This window comes from Mustela lutreola, chromosome 2 (genome assembly GCF_030435805.1).
Source record: "Mustela lutreola isolate mMusLut2 chromosome 2, mMusLut2.pri, whole genome shotgun sequence".
In the NCBI taxonomy this organism is placed as follows: domain Eukaryota; kingdom Metazoa; phylum Chordata; class Mammalia; order Carnivora; family Mustelidae; genus Mustela; species Mustela lutreola.
The window spans coordinates 223,024,509-223,046,822 of record NC_081291.1 but is presented as its reverse complement, the minus strand read 5'-3'; the positions used below and the strand labels follow the sequence as shown (position 1 = coordinate 223,046,822).

Here is a 22,314-nt window from a genome sequence, read left to right as displayed (position 1 = left end):
CAGAGCTGCTCCCGTTTCCCTGACGGCCGTCCTCCAGGCACCTAAGACCCTGCCTTGATGACGCAGCTTCTGTTCTTCCTGAAGAACGTTCTCGGGGCAGGAACGTCGTGAGCGCATCTGTGGGCCGTGAGTGCCGCCACCCTGGGCCGGCGTCGGACTGCTCCTATGTCACCCTCGCTTGAAGGACCGCGGTCGGTCCATCTGTCCGTCCCACCAGCACTCGGGCTGTCCTGTCCCGGCACGTCTCACCTGCTCTTTGTCTCCGCAGTCTGTGGCCTCGTGGGGCAGGTCTGAGCGTGCGTGTCACCTGCTTTCCCTGCTGGGGACCTGCTGTCCTCTGGGCGTCACGGCACCACCACCTCGTCCCCCAGGGGGACTCTCCCGGTGCCACCTACCACGTCCCCTCCGCAGACCTGGCCGTTCCCCCTTCCTCCTTCCAGCACCGCGTCACCCCCGCCCCGGGGTCTTGGCCGCACACTCGCGTCCACTGTGCCCGGCCTGTGCCATGTCATGTTCATCCACGTTCAGCAACTACAGTTCTGCCTTAGCGAAGTGTTATTTGATTCTCCTTGTCACCGTCTGGCAGTCTTTCGTCTATGTCTCTCGCGTGTCCCTGTTCCTCCAACTATGTCTCTCGCGTGTCTATGTTCTCCAGCTACGTCTCTCACATGTCCCTGTCCCTCTGACTACGGGCTCCTATTCACTTTGTCTTCAACCATGAGAGTCTCTGAGCCGAACGTGGGAGGCGTCACCTCCAGATCTGCAGACCCCAGACCCCGCTGCTAACCTGCTCCCCCCAGCCACAGCTCCGGGTCCAGGTTTCGATCCGGTCCCCCGCCCAGCAGCTGGTCCAGCCGGGCCCTGGAAGTCAAGCTCAAGGTTCTGTGCCAGTGCCCGGCTCTCTGCTGGGGGAAGGGGCAGGGCTGGGAGGCCCCCGTTACGAGCTGTGCCCCCAGCCAGGCGCTAACCAGCCGGCCTCACCCAGGACCGAGCCGGCTGGAGTGTTTCCCCTTACGACCCTGCTGCACGCGGAGGCCACAGTTTAGTTTTTGTTAATGAGTGTTGGTGCTTTTGGTGAGGTTCCATTCGAATCGGCTGTACTCATGAGTGGAACCGGGTTCCCACACGACAGGAGTTTCATTCTCCCTCCCCCACCCCCACAAAATCCTCTTTTATCTAAAACAGAAACCAGACCCTGGGAACTGAAGCTACTGAGCCTGTGAGGCAAGCTAAAGCCCCGGGCCAGCTCGCCGCTCTCGGCCGAGGTGGCGGGAGTCACGGTGTCCGGCCTCCAGGGCCAGCCTCCTGTCTGCACCCCCGAAGCTGGGAGGTAAGAGAGCCCCGTTTCCCGTAGGCCCTGGAATGGGTGTCGTTTCTCTTTATGATAAGGGAAACATGGTCTTGTGCCAAGAAATGTAAGCACCAAGTCAGACATAATCATAAGTAAACGTAAATAATGAAAAGAATAAGAACCAAACAAGGAGTAAATCAGTGAAAGTAAAACATAAAAAAGTGAGAAATAGAAGTCCTCATTCCTCCACTCCCCGGGACTTTCAGTTTCCTGGCGACCCCTGGGGACCTTCCGGGCACGACCGGCCAGAGACGGGTGCACGCGTTGTCCGCAGAGAAAACAGGAGTGTGCCGCGCACTCTGTTGTGCACCTTGTCTTTCCCTTAGGAACATATTTGTGGACGGTTCTGTGTCGGGACGGAGAGGCCCTGGCTCCTCCCGGCTGCGGGGCCGCTGTCCCCTCACCGTACTTGGTCTCCGCTAAGGGGCACCACGGCGGCTGCTGGTTTCGTGCTAACGTGGAAGTGACAGAATGAGAACATCCGTGCAGATAGGTACTTCCGCGGGTGACCGTCCAGGGACACTCTCGCTCCGTAGAATGACAGTTGACATAGACAGAGGGCTCTGGTGCGGGGAGCCGCTGGCAGGGGCTCCTCCTACAATGGCCCTGGTGCCCTGCGGACACACCATAGCACGAGACTTGAGCTCTGGTGACAGCGGGCTTTGCTGCCAGCGTCCCTGTCCACCCGGCAGGTGGAGACCAATGTCATGTGCACACACACACCCGGGGCGCATCGGCCACAGACACGCACGTCTACACACGTATACAAAGGTGGGCGAGTCCTTGTCATTCACAGACAGACACTCATGTGCGCACAGAGTGGATGGGCGCCTGCCGCTGCCTCGTGGTGCTCTGGCCCCGGCTGGCCTGTGGGCTGGAAGCCGGCAAACCGACTTTACGTCTGTCCTCAAACTCCCGAAATACCGAAAATATACACCCTCAAAGTCCCAAAACATGCCAAACCACATGAAACCATGTCCTCCGGGCTCCAGGCGGCCGACGGTCGGAACGTCACCAGGCTCAACCCAGCGGACAGCCTGGGGTTAGGCATCTAGCCGCACGTGTGCCGGCCACTCCCAAGGAGCCCCTCTGGTCCCGGGGCACGGGGAGGGGGCGGGGGATCCCCTGCTGGACCCTGCCTGCCGGTCATGCCCATCCCCCAGGGCCCCGCCCGGCAGGGGCTGGTTCCTGGAGCACAAAGGACACCCTCCCCCACCGGCGACCCTCCCCCGCCCCGTGCGCAGCGACACTCACGGCTCCACAGCGAGTAGGCGAGGCGGCAGTTGAGTCGGCGGTAGAGCTGCTTGTTGACGGGCCAGAGGACCAGCGTGCACAGCTGGACGAAGTTGATGACCAGCCCGCTGACCACGAACACGAACCCGATGAGCAGGTGCACCGCGAACTGGGTCTTCAGGTAGGCGAGCAGGCCCATGGCCGCTGCTCAGGAGCGGGCGCAGGGTCCTTCACTGAGAACAGCCGTCCTGGGGAGACAGGGGCAGCGGTCAGCACGGGGCGGGGCGGGCGCCCGGGGCCCCGGTGGCCGCACGCCGACGGTCCTCCGCGGGGCTCGCGGCACAGCCCGCCCGCAGCTCACCCGCACCACACTCCGCGGTCCTCCTGGGAGCGTCACACACACTCAGACCACACGCAAACACACAGCCCCGGGCACACAAGGAAGGAAGAAAAGTCTAAAACTAATGCCCCCAAATATTACTGGTGACCGATCACCTCTAGGAAAAAATATACAGATCGTTTTTATTTTAGCCTTTTGAGCATCATTTAAAAGACAAAACTGCACATGAACTCCACGGAAGCAGATGCTATTCCACTCCCAAGCCGTGGCGGCCCTGGAAGCCGACAGCCTCTGACTGGGCTCTAACACCGCGCAGTGACTCAGCCAGGGCCCCTAACCGGTTTCTCTCCCCTTATCACGTGCCTGTGTGTCTTACCTCCTCGGGTGATGCCCAAGGCTCAGCTCACATTTCTCAGTTGCGCCTGTCCCCTGAGCTGCCCCGTCACACCCCTGGTGGCAGAGAGCCAAGCAGGGAGCTGAGATCCCAGCTCAGGGCCGCCCGAGGCCGGCGCACCTGCAGACCTGGTCCCGGGAGGGGCGCCCACACTCGCTGTAGCATGGGGCATGGAGCTGGCTGAGACGGGCTCCCTGACTCTCTGGGGCGGGGCTTGCTTCACTTCACAAGCTGAGCACCCTGGGGACACCCCTGCCCCCTCCGGGGACCACACCGACTGTGCTAGAAACACAAAGCTATGACTTCCGAGACTGAGCTGCAAAACAGTTTTTGCCCAGTCCCTGGTCTTCGCAGGGTCACTCTCGAGGGAGCCAGCTGCCAGAGCTGGAGGACGGTTGAGCCGCAGGTCCTGGACATGAAAGCTGGGTGTCCAGGCCTGGTCAGGCGTTTGGGGGCCCACAGCCCCGCGAGCAGCCCTGACCCACCAGCCCATAGTGGCTGTAGTACCAATCCCGAGACCCGGAGTAAGGACGGGCAGTGTTTGTCTCACACCAGCGCTGGGACGGTTTGTTATTAACTCAGTAGCCCACGGTTACGATAACTGGCCCTCTGGACGTAAAGGACAGAAAACACACATGGGACAGCAAAGATACTTCCTCCTGCGTTGTCGGGGACACCATAAACACCGCCCTCCGAGCAAACAGAAGCACGACAGGTGGCTTGACGCGGTCCCACTGTGAGCAGCAGGAGGACCAGACTCCACTGCGGGCGGGGACACTGTGTCCACACTCCCTCCGCGGGCAGGGATGCTTCTAGAAAGCAGAGTCCCGAACATGCCAGGCCTGACGACGACCTCCTTCCACGGACGAGAGGTGACGGCGCTGCCCGGCCCAGCATCGCTGCCCATCCCCGCACCTCACAGGTACGCGGCACACACTCTGCTCGCACCGCCTGCCACACGGGCCAGAACCACCAGGGTCCCCAGAAGCCAGTGTGTGTATCAGCCATGATTGCTGTATCAGCCATGATCCTCTTAAAAGCAGATCCCCCAGGTCCCAGCCGGCCACTGATTCCATCCCTAGGGCACGAGGTCCGGGTCCCACAAGGTACAGCTCACCCCCGCTCAGATGCACTCACTGGCACATAGCGGGAAAGCCACGGCCATGGTCAAGGCCGTGGTCATGTCAGGATGCTTCCCATCACCCCTGCCCAGGCAGCGCCCAGCCCCTGGCAAGGCCACTGGGCTCTGGCACTGCAGATCCGGCTTCCTCTCCTCTAGGCTCACATGAGCAGAAGCACACGGGACCTGACGTGCAGCTCGGCACGCGTGTCCACCACCGTTCAGCCTGAACGCGGAGCGACCTTCCACGGGGCACGTCCCGTCTGCCGACCCACCTGCCGATGGCTTCCGGCCCTGTGCAGGCTTTGCCGACCGTGTAGGTCCGAACACCAGTCTCTGTGCGAACATAGGCTCTCACCCGGGGATCTGTTTCAGCCCCGAGGTGAGAGTAGCCGGTCCTGGGCGCCTGAGCCTGATCTACGGGTCAGTCGCCAGGACGCTGCCGAGCTGCACCCGCCCAGACACACGTTGCTCACACCCTTGCCACCAACACCGCATCCTCCTGTCGGGAGTGAGACGCCTGTGGCCCAGCTTCCCTGCCCCAGACCCCGGGACTCATCTCCCCTGACGACGGCTGATGGACGTGGCCCGGGGCTGGTCTTGGACCGGAGTGTCGTTCCGATGGCTCGCCTCCTTGACGACTCACATTCATGACCTGTCCTGTCCTCCCGCGGTCACTGTGGGGGTGGGGTCCCGCCTGCTGTCTGCCAGGCTCCCGGGACCTGAGGGTGAGCCTGAGCCTGGGCTCTCCTGAGACCGGCATCGTCTGACCTGCCTGATCTGCCCTGCTGCTGGTCACCTGCCTGGGCTGTCAGTCTTTGGCCCAGACGAACCAGGAGTGGGGTCCAAACGCGACTTCATCACTCCGTGTGGGCCAGACCCCCCCCAAGGAACATCAGCCGCGGCAGTTCAGGGCTCCTCCCTGACGCCCACCTGACAAGAGCACCCCGTGTCGACCCTCTGCTTGGATGCTGCCAGGCTCGGCCTGCACGCTCCCGGCCTTGGTGGGCACAGCAGGAGTGTGGCAGGGGGGCGGGTCTCGGGGTGCGGGGCATGCTTGCAAACGTCTTGCCTCTCACCAGACCAGTTTGGGTCGGGCTCTGTGTGTTGTGCGCACACCGGCGCACCGTCAAGTTTTACTTTTCCTACAGAGCCCGTTCGTTCTGCTGCACGCAGCCCGTGGGGCTGAAGCCTGCAGTGCCCGCCGGCTGCCGCCACCACCCCCATCTGTGTCAGAGACACGCAGGTCAGCTGTAAAGTCAGGGAAGACGCTTCATTCTATCCCCTGCGGTCCCCCTGCGGGACCTTATCCTGACCTCGTCAACGAGGCTCTGGCCTCCGACTTGCTAACAGGAATCCCTGTGAACACCCAAGCTCGCTTGTCCGCCCAGCTCCGTCCTTGGTGACGCTCCAACCCCATCACGCCGCCTGCATGTCATCTCTCGTCTCTGCCCCTTACGACCACACTCAGGGTCTCCCGGGGCTGCCACGCAATGTCAGGAGCTCAGGGAGGCCCCGGGATCAGGACCCGCTGCACTGGGGCGTGTGCATCCGGACTTCTCCGGATGGTGCTGCCCTGTGCCCACGTGGATGTCCCCTGTGGCTGTTTCCTGACGGCACACGACACTTCCGTGGGACAGTGCCCGTGCAGGCCAATCCCAGGGGTCATGGTATCACACAGCAATCTCCACTTGCACCTTCGGGATGGCCGGGAAGTTATAGTAAACCCCAGCAGGTGGGTTCCTGGCGTCTAGACCTGCCTCCACGTTACAGGGGAGGAAACTGAGGCCCAGAGCCTTCAAGACCGGCTGCTCAGGACGGGGAAGCCAGAGCCGAGCCCCTGGCCGAGCCCCCGGCCACACGTGTGCGTCTGACACACGGACAGGAGAAAAGCCCAGAGCGCAGTCCATTGTGCTGCCCAGGCAGCACCCGGAAGAGCCCCCCGCACCCCGGCCTTGGAAGACACCAGCTGCTCACAAGGGCCTGTCCCCCTCATGTAGCACTTTCTCATCAATGATCAGAGACCGTTGCTGAACAGTGAGGAAGGCTGGGCCTGTCTCCATGCATCAGGGAACAGTCAGATTGCTCGAGAAGCCGGCATCTGCTCAACTAGATCCGGATGGTGAGGTGGCCGCCTCCTGGGTGAGTGGCCCTGGACAAGCTTCTCGAGGCAGGGATGTGCTGTGTGCTCAGCCTCTCAAAGTGGGGGTATGGGGTGTGCCACCCCTCAGGGCTAGAAGGCACAGGACTGACGGCTGGCCAGTCAGAGAGGGGCAGTGAGTGGCTCGCTGGGCCGGGCTGAGCTAAAGCTGTTCACAGAGCAGCAACACAGCCCCATGTGTTTCCCCGGCCATGGCAGGGACACAGGCCCGGGTCTCTGCAGAAGCCAGCCAGCCTTCCGGTGGGGCCAGACCCTGCTCCCTGCGCTAGCGCCCCGCCCCCCAAGAAGTGGGACCCTGTCCCTCCTGGGGCTCTCAATGCTGATCCCGAGCCCGTGGTCCCTGCTGCTGAGCTGTCTGTGGCTCAGGGCATGAGAGAGGCCTGGCCCCTCAGACCCCATGGGGCACCTCTCATTGTGGCTGAACTGGGTCCCCCAAAAGGTATGTTGGGGTCCTAACCGCCAGCTCCTGAGACAGCAGCCATACCTGGAGGTGTTTGAAGAGCTGATGGTGTTACATGAGGCCATCGGGTCCTGACGCCGTCTGCCCGGAGTCCTCAGGAGAGAGACTGGACACAGCCTCCCACGAGGGAGCCCCGCGAAGCCCAGGCTGAGACGTGGTCGGCAAACAGGTCCCTCCTCCGCGGCCCCTCAGGGAACCGAGCCCGGCCCACCCTTGATCTCGGACGCCAGTCCCGGCCGGGGAACGGCTGCTGCGGAAGCCGCCGGGCATGAGGCGCTCTGGCCAGATGGTCCCGCGCCGCGCCAGCCGCTGCCCCCGCAGAAGCTCTTACAAAGACTCGGGCCTTGTTCCAGTCCCGGAATTCGGGAAGAGTGCGGACCAGCTCCCGTCCTGCTGTCTGCTTGGCACTGCCGCCCAGGGCCTCTCCGAGCTCCAGGGCAGACCCGTCCCCAGATGCCCACAGACCCTCTCTCCTGGCACTCATGCCTCTGTCCCTCTGCGTCAGGGTGACGGCCAGTGACCGTGCACGGAGGGGCTGCCTTTGGTGCCTCTGCCCCTCTCCCCCCCCAGCGTCCACGTCACGGTGAGAAAGCAGCAGGGGACCCTTCGATGGCGTCCGGTGGCCCCAAGGCCACGTCTCCTGCACGGCTCCGCGCTGGTCTCTGCAGGTGACCTGTGGCCCCCACCTGAGAGCCCGGGACCAGCTACCGTCACGAGTCGGCCACTCCTACCGCTGCCTACTCTGAGCCGAGCTCCCAGCCCGTGGCCTCACATGGCCTGTCCGAGGACTCTCTGAGCGTGAGTGTAACCACGGCCAGACGGGGGCTGGTGACGGCAGAAGACGCTCAATACACCAAAACGCATTGTCCTTGACGCTCCGGGCACGTGCTCCCCGCCACAGGCTGCGGACCGCTGCGCCCCATGCGGATGTCGGCTGTCCAACACCCGAAGCCTGTTGAGTGGCCGAGCCAAGAGGTGGCCACTAGCTTCCCGCCATCCCTCCCAGTCCGCCCTGCTGACCCGTGTGGCATTCAGAATGGCCCTGGCCTGCTCGGAGGCAGAAGAGGAAGGCCTGCTGGTTGCACTAGGGCTTTCCCGGGCCTGAGCCCCGGTGCTGAGTCTGTGTGCGGAGCCCCGAGGCCACACCGTGTGAACCAGACAGACTTCTGGAAACCAGGAAGGAGACGGAGGGCATTTTCTCAAATATTCCTAAACTACCTCCGCAGGTAGTTTACTTCCTAAACTACCACCAACGCAGGTGAGAACACGAACCGTCTGAAACGCAGCCCAGAACCAGGACCAGTACCCCTGCCTCCGGAGCCACCAGCCCGGGCGGCCCAGAAGCAAACACGCCTCACTCACACTAGGACTCCCGGCTCCCCCGGGCTCCCGCTGTAGACGCGGCCTGGACGAGGGTGTCTGGGTGGCTCCCCGGCCCGCGGCCAATCTGATGTGAGCGGGGGGCCCCAGGGGCGCTGGCGGCAGACATCCTGCTGACGGCGGCACGGCAGGACGGAGCCAGCCTGCGGTCTGGGGGGAAGCACCTCCGAGAGCGCCCGCTGCGGGGAGTGGTGGGCACACCCCGCGGCCCCGCGATGACATCACGGATGAGAACACAATGCGGCCACTGCTGTCTACCTGGAGGTCACCACAGTGACAGGGGAAGGAGTGTCTCCCGTCCACTTGTTACTTGTTACTGAACTAGGCCGAGAAGCAGCAAAGGCATTTTGACGCGTCCTGCTACAATTTCAGACAAGACAGACACGATCGTATTGTTGAGGCTTTAAGGGGCTACTTTTAGTGCCTGAGCAAGTCCACATACAGAGATCACCTTATCCTCCTGTCGGCCGAAAAACAGGATGTATTTCTTGGCTAATAATCCTCTGTGGCCAGTTCTACTTCATCCACATTGGGAACCACCGAGGGAGGGAACTCTTCTAAGAGGAGGCGCAGAATCACGGCTCTCTGCGTGTGACAGGTCTGGATGCTGTAGACCCCGGAGAAGCCGCCGGAACCAAAGCAGGACCGTGACCAGGAATGGGTCGGTGGAGAGAGAAAATGCTGCGGACAGAGATCTGCATTCTCGGAACGTCTGGTAGCGAGTTCTAACGGACGTCACCCAAGGCACCAAGATGACAGAAAGGCATGGTTGTTTCTGACTTGGTGGTTCCAGGACCCTGGCCCCTGGGGGTCATCTGAGACCCTGAGGCAACCTAGGAAGCCAGGCACTAACAACAGGGGCTCCCAGCCGCTGGCAGCTCCGCAGTTTTAATTCTTGGTGTCCCAGGGCGCTCCACGGTCTCACCAGCCGGCAGAACCAGAAAGGTCGAAGTCCAGGCAAGACTCGGGACGACCCTAAAGCTGGTGGGGAGCCCGCTCATCATCTAACACTCCGTGATGGCCCCGGGCCGTGTCCAGGCAGCCCAGTGGGCACATTTCCATGGGAACGCACAGACGCAGACGGCCCGGCAGAAGACAAGCCCCGAGGATGCTGGCAGTGGAAGTGACAAGACGCCCAGGGACAGCGGAGAAGAAAGAGACGGAGCCCGACAAGGAAAGTTCCGTGTAGCCGGAAAGGTGGGAAGTGGAGCTAAACACACGGAAAACTCGGAGTGACAGATGCCGGCCGTCGGCCTCCTGTGCGCACCCCCTCACAAGGCCACCCACGGAGGTGGGGTCCGCTCCCTGGCTCTGGCGCCCAGGCTAGCCTTGGGGCTCCCCCCACAGCCGAGGCCTCACAGCCTCCCCACTGAGTGAGCGTGGATGGTAGAAGGTGGGCCCCACGGCTGCGGATCCCCAGCACTGGGCGGGGGCCAGCCGACCGCACCCACACCGATGACCCCAGCGGAGATCGGCAGTGGGACTGCCCCTGGGCCCAGGGTGCGGAGCCACGGAATCACGGGCCAATAAGGTGGCGGCCACTCCGAGGGCTACATCCAGGCGGTTTCTTAGCGATGCATGGATGCCACGCGAACCATTCTTTCTAAGCTCATTTATAAACACACCTGAAGCCGAATCAAAATACCAACAGGTCCCCCCACCCCTGCCGGGAGCCAGACAGCAGATCCCGCAGCTCGGGGGGGGAAAGCAAACAGGAAGGAGAAGCCGAGGAACCCGCGAGAATGAGCCAGGGAGGAGCCTGCAGGGGACCCAGCGAGCACACAGCCTCCACCCACAGGGCCCGAAGGTGGGCAGACCCGGAGGCCCATGCACCCCACAGCCAGCGGCTGGCCTCGCGTGTGGACAGCCCGGCTCACGCGGGCACCGATGTCCTGCTGTGCTTGTACTCGGGCCCGTCTGTCTTTTCATTGCATGTGACGCTGTTACAATGGACAGAACACAAAAGTGACTTAAAGCCATTACCGGGCTCATAAGAATCTTAGCATCCTATAACTTCTCAACCAGTGGGTAAAAATGACCCAATTAAACGACATATGAAAACCCCCCTTGGGGCCCACGTGTACCACGCAGCCTCTGTGGGCTCCCCCCACTGCACGACGCCAGGTGGGAATCGAACCCCCAGAGGGCACCCTAGCCCCAGATCTAAGCCCTAAAGGAACCCATCTTTGACAGGCTGGTCTGGGGATGGTGGAGGGGCCCTGTTCCAGGCGGGGCATGTGGGAGGAGTCCACGGGAACTTTCAGGAAGGTGCCTGGCTTTGTAAGCTCAGGGGTCCCTCCGGCAATGCCCTCTGCCCTCTGGCCTCTTTGAGCGAGGAAGAGTGTCCTGGGGCAGCAGCTTCCTCGGGAGCCAGAAGACTCACAGTGTGGGCAGCAGGAGGAAGCCCCCGGTCCTCCGAGGCCTGAGCCTGTGTGGGCAGCTCCGTGCCGCGAGAGGCAGAGAGGACAGACTGGCAGGGTTTAAGTCCCGCCAGTGATTTAAGGATTTAAGTGACCGCCACGTCCGTCACTGCGACCCGTGCCGGTCTGCAGGGGCTGTGTCGCTGCTCCGTCCCGGCTCGCTACGGACTGTGCATGCTGCCTGCGCGCATCTGTGACCAGCACGGCTTCTTCATCTCGAGCCCCTCACACCCCATCATGCAGTGTCCGTGCAAAGGTTCCTGGAAGGGCAATGCGACCAGAACCTCTGGATGTGTGTCCACCCAATGGTCCCCACCGAGAGCTTCAAACCCTGGCCTGACCCGGACCGGCTGCAGGTCTCTGGGGAGCAGGTGCACAAAGCTTGCAGGAGAAGCGGCTTGGGGCTCAGATGAAAGGGAGCTGCCAATGTCCCTGCAGGCACGGAGACCCTCCGGGCAGGAGGTTTCCAGAAGAGCCACATGGATCAAAGGGACCCAGGCCCCCAGGCCACGCCCCAGTGTGGTGAGAGGTGTCCCAGCAGCCGCCTGAGAGGGGAATAGGAGCCCCAGACCAAAGACAAGGACAGCAGGGCTGTCACTGCCCCAGTGGTGGCGGCCGGGCCTGTCCCCGTGGTGTCCGTGGGAGCCTGGCACGTGGGGAGCCTGGAGCCGAGCGTGCACCGCGGGTGCAGAGAGGGCGGCTGCCGAAGGACCCGGGGCGCCCCACGCCGCCCGCCCACCTACCGCAGCTCTGCGAGCTCCAGCCACCCCCGTCCCTCTGCGGTGGTTTGGCTTGTTCCTCCGGCTGGAGCAGTGATGTCGGCTGCGAGCCGGGAGGGGCGGAGAAGCTCCCACAGCCAAGCCTGGTGACGGCACAAGAGACTGTGACAGGTCCCCGGCCTGCGGGACGCCACAGTGCTCCTCACACCAAGGTGGTCGGCGGCGCCGGCGCAGAATTTTCTCCAGGGAGACAGGTTGTCAGCTGAGTTCCCGAACACGCATACACGCGCACACAGAGGGCTCCTGGAGACACGCGTGTACATGTGCACACATGCTTTCATGCATGCACAACCACAGTGCTGTCGTGCACACGTTCTTGTACACGCATGTGTGCATGTGTACGACACTCCTTGTGCAGGAACACGTGTGCACATGTGCACAGCCTCACAACACACAACACACACACATGCAAGTCCATGCTCTCGCACACGCATGTTCACGCACACGTGCACACCCACGTGTTTGCACGTGCTCACACGTACAGAAACAGTCACAGCAACGCTGACTTGTAATCTCGTGACCACGAACCGCCCGTTATAACAACAGCATTTCACTCTTAGAGGAAGACAAGGGTTTGCCTGGAATCACTCAGGAGCTCGGTCGTCAATGCACTTTCCTACGAGCACAGCACATCTCACACGGCAAACACGCGGGGCTCTGGTTTTCCCCGGGTTGCGAAGAGCCCATCACTCCTGCCCTCACGACAGGACGAAAGCCAGACGAGCGGCACGTCCTCGGCTTTCTTGGCCCCACCAGGGACTGGAGGTCACAGGACAGCCAACTGACAGGAAACCTAAGGCAAGTACGGACATGACCTCTCGGTTCCCTGAGGGTTCCCTGGGGCAGACGTGGGTTTCGGAAGAGGAACTCAGCTGGAAAAGCAGACCTGGCGAGGCCGGGGACAGCATGAGGTCCCAGAGCTGCGGGGGGCGGGGGCACTGGGAGGGGCCTGCCTTTCTCCGTGACCTCATCGCGTTCCCGGCAGATGGCACCGGGGCGCCTGGGCAGAGTCCTGGGAAAGCTCTTCCAGAACGAACTCCAGAACACATGGGCATTTATGAGCGTTTACTACCTAAGAACGCAAATCTTAACAGATGAACAAAACCATTGACAAAGATGAAAAAGATGTCACATTAGCCATGAAAGAGTCACCGTGTTTAAGAACTAGATTTAAGAGAGGCAGGGATTCTGAATGAGATCAGCGAAGTGGGTTTGAAATGATCACCCTCTGCTCCCCTCACAGCTGTGGGAGAGCCCGCGGGTCCCTTCCATCCCCGGGCACAGGTGCGGTTTGGAGAAGGGTCCCTGTCGCTCAGCAGCGACTCCCACTTGAGCTTCCTGTCTGCATGTAAACCCAGAATGTCTCCGATCCGCATGTCCTGCAGCGGTCTCCAAAACCACCTCTGACACCTACAAAACCCGCGAAGTAGAAGGTGGCATGAAGATGTCCTCCGCCAAGTCCAGCGTCCTGCCTTGCGGGGCGGCAGCGGCCACGGAGAGCAGGAGGCGCAGAGCTCGCGCGGCCGGCACCAGGAGCCGCACCCTGCCCTCTCCTCCTCCCCTGCCCTCACCGTCCCCCAGACAGCAAAGCGGGAAGGGTCCATGCCTGGGGGGCTCGCACACCACCTGCTCCAGCCCCCGGCTGCCCCGCCCCCCGCCGAGTCTCGGGGACTGTGCTCGCAAGGACGCGAGCCAAGCTTGTGCTTGACGTGGGCAACGAGGTTCCACGCCCCCCACGAGTGCTGGGAGCGGGCCTGGGCTCAGCCTCCCCGACAGCCAGGGAGCCCCGAGAGACGCAGGTGCCGGTCCCCTTTGTGCCACACCCCCAGGAGAACGTCCCCGTGCAAGATCAGGTCTCCAGGACACACTGGGAGCTGCATGGGGTCCGGGGACATATTATGGGCAGTCACACCCTGTGGCCCTACTGGCCCTCCCACCACTCCTCAGTAGGCATGGAAACTGAATTCTAGAGTCTTCTCCCTTGCTCTCTGAACACAGCCTCTTTCCCACGCGTTCTTTTCCTCTGCTTTCCCGGGACCCCAACCGTTGACAGCCAACCTGACTCGTCCCCCAACTTCTCCGTAGCGGCAGCCAAGGCCCACAGCAGCACCCGTTCTTGCGTGAATCCCAAATGACCGGTGCCTCCTGGGGCCAGTCCCCTCCCCATGACCCTGCAGAGGGAGGCTGGAGGCTGCAGGCATGGGAGCCAGAGAGGTTTCAACCCCAGGACGGGACAGCTACAGGGTCGGGAGGAAGGTCCCTAACTGTCCCCCTGCTCTGGGGGGCCAGCCCCTCACCAGGCTCATTCCAATCCTCCTGAACTGCTGCAAGAGCCGTTTTCCTACATGCACAGAGGGGCCCCGATCCTACTTCTTCACAGAGAGAGCGCAGAGGGCACTCCGGGTCTGGGACCCACCACCGAGCAATGGCTCTCAGCGGCAGCGACCCCCACTGGGGAACCACGGCTCCCCGCGCCGGGTCTTCCTTCTCACCCAGCTCCTTCCCACTATACTAGTCACTCTACATCGTAACATCTGCAGCCACAGGCCTGCTGGCGGGACCAGGAGACACCGGGCATGCCCGCCAGAAATCCCGTGTCAGCACTGCGGACAGCACCACCGCGCACCACCACCCCCAGGTCACGGGGGACATTCTGGGAAGAACCCGTGGGTCACGAGCCGGAGAGCGCCACAGACTTTCCCCAGAATCTGATGCTTCTGCACAGTCCGAAATGTGGCCACTTTACAAATTTCGCAGTATTTTGATCCTGGAACCAAGAAAAATCAACTTGGATTCCGTGATGCTTCTGCTTCTCCCGGACCCTCCCCGTCCCCACACAGCTCTGCTGAAGCGAGCGACAGTGTTGCTGAGACAGTTTTCACCTCCTCGCGGCCGCCCCAACCTCCGCCAGCGCCTCTCTAAGCCGATCCTTTATCCACTGCTCCTCCCTCCGAACCCCGTTTCTTCCTCCCAGAACCAGAGAGACACAAAGACTGAAGACAGAAACTACAGTGGCCTTGAACCAGGCAGTTTTCCGAAAATGTGACCCCTGTTCATCCTCTGTGAAAAGATCACCTAAGGGTACAGTCCAGCAAGAAAAGGAACCTAACAGAGAAAGAACTCACCCGGTTGTACAGTGACGGGAAACGTCAGGATAACCACCCTGTGGGTGTGGCCCAGAAGGAGACTCTGCTCCAAACCAGATGGGAACTCTTCCGAGAAGAATTTGTTCAACAAAGAATATGCTTAAGGGGGCGCCTGGGTGGCTCAGTCAGTGAAGCCTCTGCCTTCGGCTCAGGTCATGGTCTCACGGTCCCAGGATCGAGCCCCGCGCCGGGCTCCCTGCTCAGTGGGGAGCCTGCTTCTCCCTCTCCCTCTGCCCCTCCCCGACCCAGCTTGCTCTTTCTCACGCACGTGCTCTCTCAGTCTCATCTAAAATCTTTGAAAATACATGATTAAGGGAAGATTTTTTGGTATTGAACGAGGAATATGTTTCCTTTCTCAAATATAAAAAGCAAAACAATTGATATTTTCAAGCAACAGAAAATGCTGTTCGGCAGAACTGATCCGAACGTAGATCACGCTAACGTGGGGCGTGAGTTTCTACTGCTGGTTTCACACGGGACTTGGTTTTCCTCCTCCAAGCTGCAAAGACTCATTGACGGTAACGGAAAGTCTAGAGCAGGGCCTGCACAGGGCTGCCTCTCCGTGAACACCGGCCGGAGACCTGCGCAGCAGTGCACACAGGGGAGAGGTGAGAGCTCACGTTCCTGGAAACCAGGGTATATTACTATATTACTATTCTAGAGAAATAAAAATATAAAAACATTCCAACACCTGGGCTAATGTTGATTATGAAATATCAACTTTAAAGATGAACACAGATGTCATGAAAGTGACTTTTGTCACTTAGTCAACACTGACCTGGAGAAAGCTCGGCTAACGTGCCAGCTGCCAGGAAGGCCCCCCACACCCGCCACATCTTCCCACTGGCAGGAGGAGCTGGAAGCGAGCACATTGGGCCTGGGGCTCAGGGAACCATCCTTGTCCGGGTCTGTGGCCTCCGCATGTGACGGGATCACTCTGAATTTCAATTTCTTCTTCAAAACTGAGGCTGACATAACCTTTCTTACCAGGACCACAGGGTGGCTCTGTTCGACACATCTTGAAAAATCTCCAATTATAGGGTCCCTCCCTATTTTGCGAACACACCAATGTCTAAAAGGTCTTTGCTAAGACACTTTCAGTGGGTGTTCGGGTTCCCAAGCCAGCAAACCTGGGTGCCATTTTCTGCATAACTGATACTCGAATAATTCTGAGCATCTGTAAAACAATTCAGACAGTAATGCCGAGAATGCCTCGCTACAAGAGGGTCTCCCGGTCCGTTAGTTTGGGAAATCCCGCATCCCACAGGCCCCACTCCATGCTGGGACACTGATCCACACCAAGAAGCCCCACAAGGAAGACACGGCCCGACCCGTCGCCTTCCCGAACCGTGGGTCCTGGAGGTCCTGCATCCAAATGTGACAGACCCGCGGGAGCCCACATGCCCCAGCCCTCACCGTGGGTCCTGGAGGTCCTGCATCCAAATGTGACAGACCCGCATACCCCACCCGCCGGCCCGGGGCTCCGCGCCAAGTCTTCTGGGGCCCCACCGCTCCCCACCCTTCCGCACTCCAGCTCGGGGCGGCGACAGCCACTCCCCTGGCCACACTCTGGCCCCTACCGGCCCTCTGGCTCCTGATGGGCTCAGCCCTGGGCCCACAGAGACACCTGGTCTGGACCAAGTCCTCCCCTGCAAAACGGAAGCCCATGAGAAGGCCTCGTCCTGGACCCGGGGATGGTGAGGGGAGGGGCCGCGCAGCAGAGCCGAGCGGAGAACGCGGGTTTCCAATGGCGTCTTGGGGCGAGAGCTACAGTGTCTGCAGCGCAGACTCCCCACCGGAGGCCATGAGCCTTCTCCTGGAGGTGCTTCCCTGTGCACGGGCCAGAGGCCTCCCGGACAGAAGGGCGGCCCCTCTCCCGGACCTCCCCTGGGCCATGGGGGCGGCCACGCTGGGGAGGCCGCCTGCCACATGGCCAAGCGCTGGCCAGTCTGCAGCGGGGCCCCCAGTTCCGAATGTGGGGGACAAGGGCAGGACAAGGGCGACCAGTCTCCTCCAGACAGGTCACAATGAGCCGCAGAAGTGTCCTTCGGTCTGGACTTCTATCCACGTGCGGGTGGAGTGCTGAGTGGTGGGACACGCGTGGGCACCTGGCGGGGCGGGTGGTTGGTGTGCTGGTAGGTCAAGCCTGACGCCCCACGTGGCCCGCGGGCGGCCAGTCCTCAGAGTCACACAGCTGCCTCCCTACTCCTGACCTGCACTCCCCATCCACGACGGGGGTGCGGGGGGTAGGGGGACTTCTGCTCACCGGGCTGGCCGTCCCCCTGCTCTCCAAAGCGTCCTGAAGTTTATGCCAAGGGTTGGTGATTGCTACTCCCGGGGAGCTCCACGGGGCCCGGAGAAACACCTCACCCTCCCCGAGGCCCAGAACTCCTCTAATAAGGGACAAAAGTCCTTCTGTCCCTCCCTGAGCTCATTCTTCCCCTAAATCACGCATGTGTTTGTCTCTCTGTAAGTTCTGTAATGTTCACTTAAGAGCTAAAATGCAAACTCCCGTGGGCAGAAATTCATCCCAGAACAGTGCAGAGTCTGGGAGGAAGGAGCTCGCAGCTCCCGGGGGCAGGAAAGGGCCGCCAGGCCTGAGGACACGTCACGCCCCGTCTGTGGCCGAGCGCCCTCCTCCTCCGGCGACACGGGAGAGGTGTTAATCGGATCCCGAGGAGAGGAAGCCTCCGGAGAGAAGGCCCGCGCGGACGGCCTGCGCACTGAAGGAAACAGAACGAACGGGCACAGAACCTTCCCGAGAGCCTCCGTCCCCTCACTGCAACTCAGCCCCCTCTCAGCTCTGAGCAGTGAAGCTGGCCCCGGGTCCGGGCTTCTGAGTTTTCCCAGAGCCACCAGGTGGGAGAAACGCCAGTTCGTGAGGCTCAGGCCATCACCTGGTGCAGCCGGTGTAGACGGTCTCGTGCAGACCGGGGAGACACGGTACCCACTTTACAGATGGGAACGGGTGGCCTGGAGCCTGTGCCCCCTCCGCTGTCACACCCCCACATGGGTCGGGCCCGAGAAGCCCAGGCTCGTGTGTTCCACACCAGCAAGAAACTGTGCGCACGCGGGTCCTGACGGCCAGAAAGGGTCGCTGCTGATTCACTGTAAACCAGCTGGACACGTACGGGCACAACAGGGTCCCTCCGCTGGGAACGAGCGCCTTCTGCTTCCTTCACAGACGCCTGTACATCCCCGACACCTCCGCGCAGGGGCGGGGTGGTTAGAGGTGAGGGGGCGGTGAGGCCGGGCAGGGGCAAACTCTGCTCCACGTCAGGCGCCGCCCCTCCCCCGAAGCCTCCCCCCAGCACCTGCTGGTGACAGGTGTGTCCCCTGGAGCCGCCTTCTCCTCCCAAACAGAGGAGCATTCCCTGGAGGGTGGACACCCCGCCTGGCGAGGTGGGGATCACGCGGGCCGAGCTCAGCACACAAAGTCCCTGCCGACCGCAAGGCCCCCGTCCCCAGCAGGGACGTCTGTGTCACATGGGGCACAGGAAAGAGGAGGGCACAAGCGCGGTAGCCCCGGCGCTGGGACGGCCCAGTGCCCACCAGCGGACTCACCAGTAGAAGTAGTAGGTCAGGGCCACGGCCAGCAGGGCGGCGCAGAGCCCCAAGAAAAGGCAGGTGGAGTGGCCGGACAGCATCTTCGGGCCGGGACGTGCACGAGAAGACCGGCGGCCTGAGCGGCTGTCAGCCTCCGGCCAGCAGGCAAGCAGGACAGGTCACGTCCAGAGCAGTGCTGCCTGAGTCCGACAAGACCGTCTGCTCGGCGGAAAGGGCACACGCTTCCGGGGTGCCGCCTTCCGATGCAGCAGGGACCAGCTTGGACGGAAACAGGCTTCCCTAAGGCAGCCCCAACAGGTCAGCGTCCCTCCTCCCGCCGCGGGCCGGCCAGGCGCCCCCTAATCCAATAAGCTGCTTTGCTGGGAGCTGTAAACAGGCCACATCACGGGGCCTGGCCAGGCACCTGACCCGGGAACCGCAGACCCCCCCACAGTGCGCACTCCATCTCTCCCCGACCTCTCAGAAGCCAGCAATAGCATGGTGACCCCAACACTGCGTGGCCGGGGCAGGGCCAGGGGGTTGGCTAGTGGGGTGGGGCCCAGGCTTGGCTATGGCGCATCTAAGTGGTGGCCGGACAGCCTGTCCTTCAGGCCAAGACGCAGGCCCATGGGTCCCAGCTGTGACACACAAGGGCTCCAGGACCGCACGTACAACACCCGGGTCCCAGCTCCAGCCCCTTGCTCTCCGGTAAAGGACCGTGGGGGAGAGTTGCACGTTGTCATCTTGGGGAACACAGTGCTGGAGAAACTGAGGCCGTGAGCCAAGGTAGGGGTGTATCCATCGCCCCAGTCTCCCTGCCCGAGCCCGCTGAGGTGAGATCAGGTGACCCAGGGACAGAAGGGCCATCTGCACCGCAGGGGAGATAGGAGCGGGAGAGCACCCTGAGGGCCCCTCTGGCCAGCATACCTCCCTTCGGGGCTGTCTCGGGACAGAGTGAAGTTGCTGCTTGGGGATCCTGCACGACACCTGACCCAGGAGACGGCCCCGAGCTCCTGTTCCACCTGGCACGCCGGCAAGGCCTGACCCAGCCCCAGGAACCCGCAAGAAGTCTGCAGCGTGGGTGCGTCCCAGGGGACCCTGAGGTGGTGGTCCTGGTGGCCTCTGGACAGGCGATCACAAGGCTCCTTCTAGATGCTTCCATCATCTGGCTTCTGGCCCGAGAAGCATCAGGAGAGAAGGCAGTCGCCTGCCCTCCTCTCTGTCCGCGGGCAGGGGCTCCGGGGGGTCGCCGTGAGTGCCGTGCTGCTGGCCACGGCTTTCCGAAGTCCTACTCCCCACAGTGGCCAGAGGAGCTGCTGGCCGAGGAGGACCAGCTCCACAGTGTCTGTGCCTGTCTTCCCCGAGACAGCGGTGCTGCTGGAGAGGCCGAGAGCCCGGGCAGCAATCCTGCCCCAGCCAGGCGTCCGGACGGCTGCCTTTCTAACGAACCACGAAGAGAAGACCGTCCTCTCGCAGAGGGCCACCCCGCGGGGCGCCTGTGTTGGTGACGTGTGCAGACCCCAGCCCAGGAGCTTGTGAAGCCCCATGGTCAAGCCGGGGTCCCCTGGTCCCCTGGCATGTCCTGCGAGGTGGCACTTGGAACCGACCTTTGCCCAGGGTCTTCTCACACGCAGACGCCTGTGCAGACTGTCTGAGGCCAGGCTAGCTGTGCCCTCCTGGGAGCGGCTTTCTGGGGGCCGCTGGTTCCCGTCCATACTCCAGCCCCCTCCTCCGCAGCATTGCCAGAAGGACATGTGGACGCCGGCCCCCACCCACCCCAGCTGCCTCTGCCAGCCCCCCAACACCCCTGCCCAATCCCAGGCCCCTGTCCTGTCCTGTCCCCAGGCTCCTGCGATGCTCACAGTGTGGGCCGTGGGTTCCCGGACACCCCGCACAGCTGCGGGGGCCCTCGCGAGAGGGCGAGCAGCACAGCCTGGACTCCGATCACAGCCGAGCCTCAGTTTCCCCTACCGTGAGGCATAAGCGACAGTTGCTCTGAGGGGGGACGGATATTACGAGACGAGCACAAGGAAGCACTGGGTCCTCCCCGGCCCCCTTCCTGGGGACAGCAAAGGCCACAGAGACAAAGAGAATTACCCAAGATTTCTCTCTGGGCTCCGAGCCAAACCAGAGCAAAGCCTCAAACCTGTTCCCGGTCATGCCCACGGCAGGGGACGCTGGACGAGAACTGATCTTACCACGCTCTTTACATTATTTGTGTGAAGTCGAGAACGTTTCGATCTTGGCTGCATTTGTTTTGAAGTAACGATGTCCCTGCGGCTGCGTTTCTACCGGAGGGAGCCCCCACCGGGCAGGCTCCTGACCCCTGAGCCCGGCCGCAGCAGCCCAGGCCGAGGGCCGCCCCCTGCTCCCGCCAGACGCGCGGCTCCCACTCCGCATGCCGCGTCGTCAAAGGCACAGGGAACCAGAGCAGACGGGGACATATTGCACAGGAAAACATCACAGGAACGTGGCCTCTGGGTTATTTCCCGGGGCCTGAAAATGAGTGACTTCTACCTAAATAGTAGAAGACCAGAGACGGTGCTGATAGAAATTCTTTGCAGGGTCCTCGGAGCAGCAACATAAAAGGCGTCTTTCAAAGCGATTTGATGCTGTTTCTTCCAACTGAAGAGCGTCTCCCCAGGGGACTTCCCGCTCCCTCCTCTGACTGGGGGGGTCTCACAGTGACACCGGTGCGTCTTGCTTACCAAGCGGACGTTATCACCGCCAGAGACACGGGCCAACGTGCAGCGACGAATGTGTCGTGGCAACTACTGTAGAGCTCCAAAGACAAGTTCTCAGTTTTCTCTGCGGACCCCCACGTCCTGTGGGGAGTCCCGTGATGACGACGGGTCCCCTAACGAGGGGCAGACACACAACTGTCCCGGGAAGCGAGGTGCTGACAAACGCCCAGATATAAAGGAAGAGTCACCTGCCAGAAAGTTCATGGCGTGCCACCACGGCATGACAGGGGCAGGGGCGCGTGAGGGCGGGGGGTGCAGAGAAAGTCCCCGTGGGTCACGGGCTTCGTTGGCCGCCAGTACCCCCAGGGTCCACAGAGTGAACAGCGTCTCTCCAGCCTCCAGGGGAGGGGCCCCGGGCTCCCTGGGCTCCCTCGGCCCACTGCTCGGCCTTAGGAGACCCCGTCCCCAGCCTCTTCCCCCTGCTCCCCTGCACAGAGCTCTGACCGCCCCAGCTAGCCTGGCCCCGCAGACACGCCTGCCCTGACACCCGCTTCTCCTGCAGTCCTGGCCCTCGGGGTGGACCCCCCCACACCATCCCCGAGCCAGGGGCCGATGACCGGAGTCGAGGGGAGGGCTCGTTAACACCGCCCTGCAGAGAGGGGAAGCAGACAGGCCACGTGGGCCACGCCCGGACATGCAGGTGGGAGGCTCCGGGGGCCTTGTCCACGCGCGGGCAGCCGCGTGGAGACACACCGGAGACAGGACGCGGTGAGCGGTCATGTGGGTGACGCCAAGGCCACGCGAAGTGCCGGATGCAACATCCAAATTACACATTTAACGTCACAACGGCTCTGCTCTCAGGGAGCACCGCCAGCTCCAAGTCCCCAGATAACAGGCAGCCCCAGCCTCTGAAACTAGACGTGGCCGACGTGGCCTCCGAGCAGGTTGCTGACCCCAGGGGGCCAGTTCCAGCCCAGGCCCCCAGAGGCAAATCCAGCCCCTCCCCAGGGCGGGCGTCCTAGAACTCCTCCCACGTCTCCGGGCCTCAGACACTTGCGACACCCCAGCCCATCCCCGTTCCGCACGGTTCCCCAGAGACACTGGGACTCCGACCGAGGGGCTGGGGAGCTCGCTGCTACCCCGCTACTGCGGGGCAGGGCGGCTGGCAGGGACGGAGCCTCCGGGAGAGGAGACGCGCTGGGAGCTGTTGCTCGGCGGCGAGCCTCTGGCTGCTGGACTCAGAGACGCACGTGTCCTAGCAGCGAGACGCTCGCCCCACGGTCTCCCTGCACCTACGAGG

The 22,314-nt window shown here is 62.2% G+C and overlaps 1 protein-coding gene across 4 annotated transcripts in view; it reads right to left on the bottom strand.

Moving 5' to 3' along the window:
• AGPAT3 (1-acylglycerol-3-phosphate O-acyltransferase 3) overlaps positions 1–22,314 on the bottom strand; it is a 79,449-nt gene that overhangs the window by 14,063 nt on the left and 43,072 nt on the right. For 3 of the 4 annotated variants that reach the window (XM_059164874.1, XM_059164877.1, XM_059164875.1), the window contains exon 2: positions 2,606–2,832. In XM_059164874.1, the coding sequence (XP_059020857.1) occupies positions 2,606–2,783 (178 nt within the window). In that variant the 5' untranslated portion in view covers positions 2,784–2,832. Of the gene's footprint in view, positions 1–2,605; positions 2,833–8,421; positions 8,618–22,314 lie in introns of those variants that run through there. The other variant, XM_059164876.1, reaches the window with a different exon arrangement.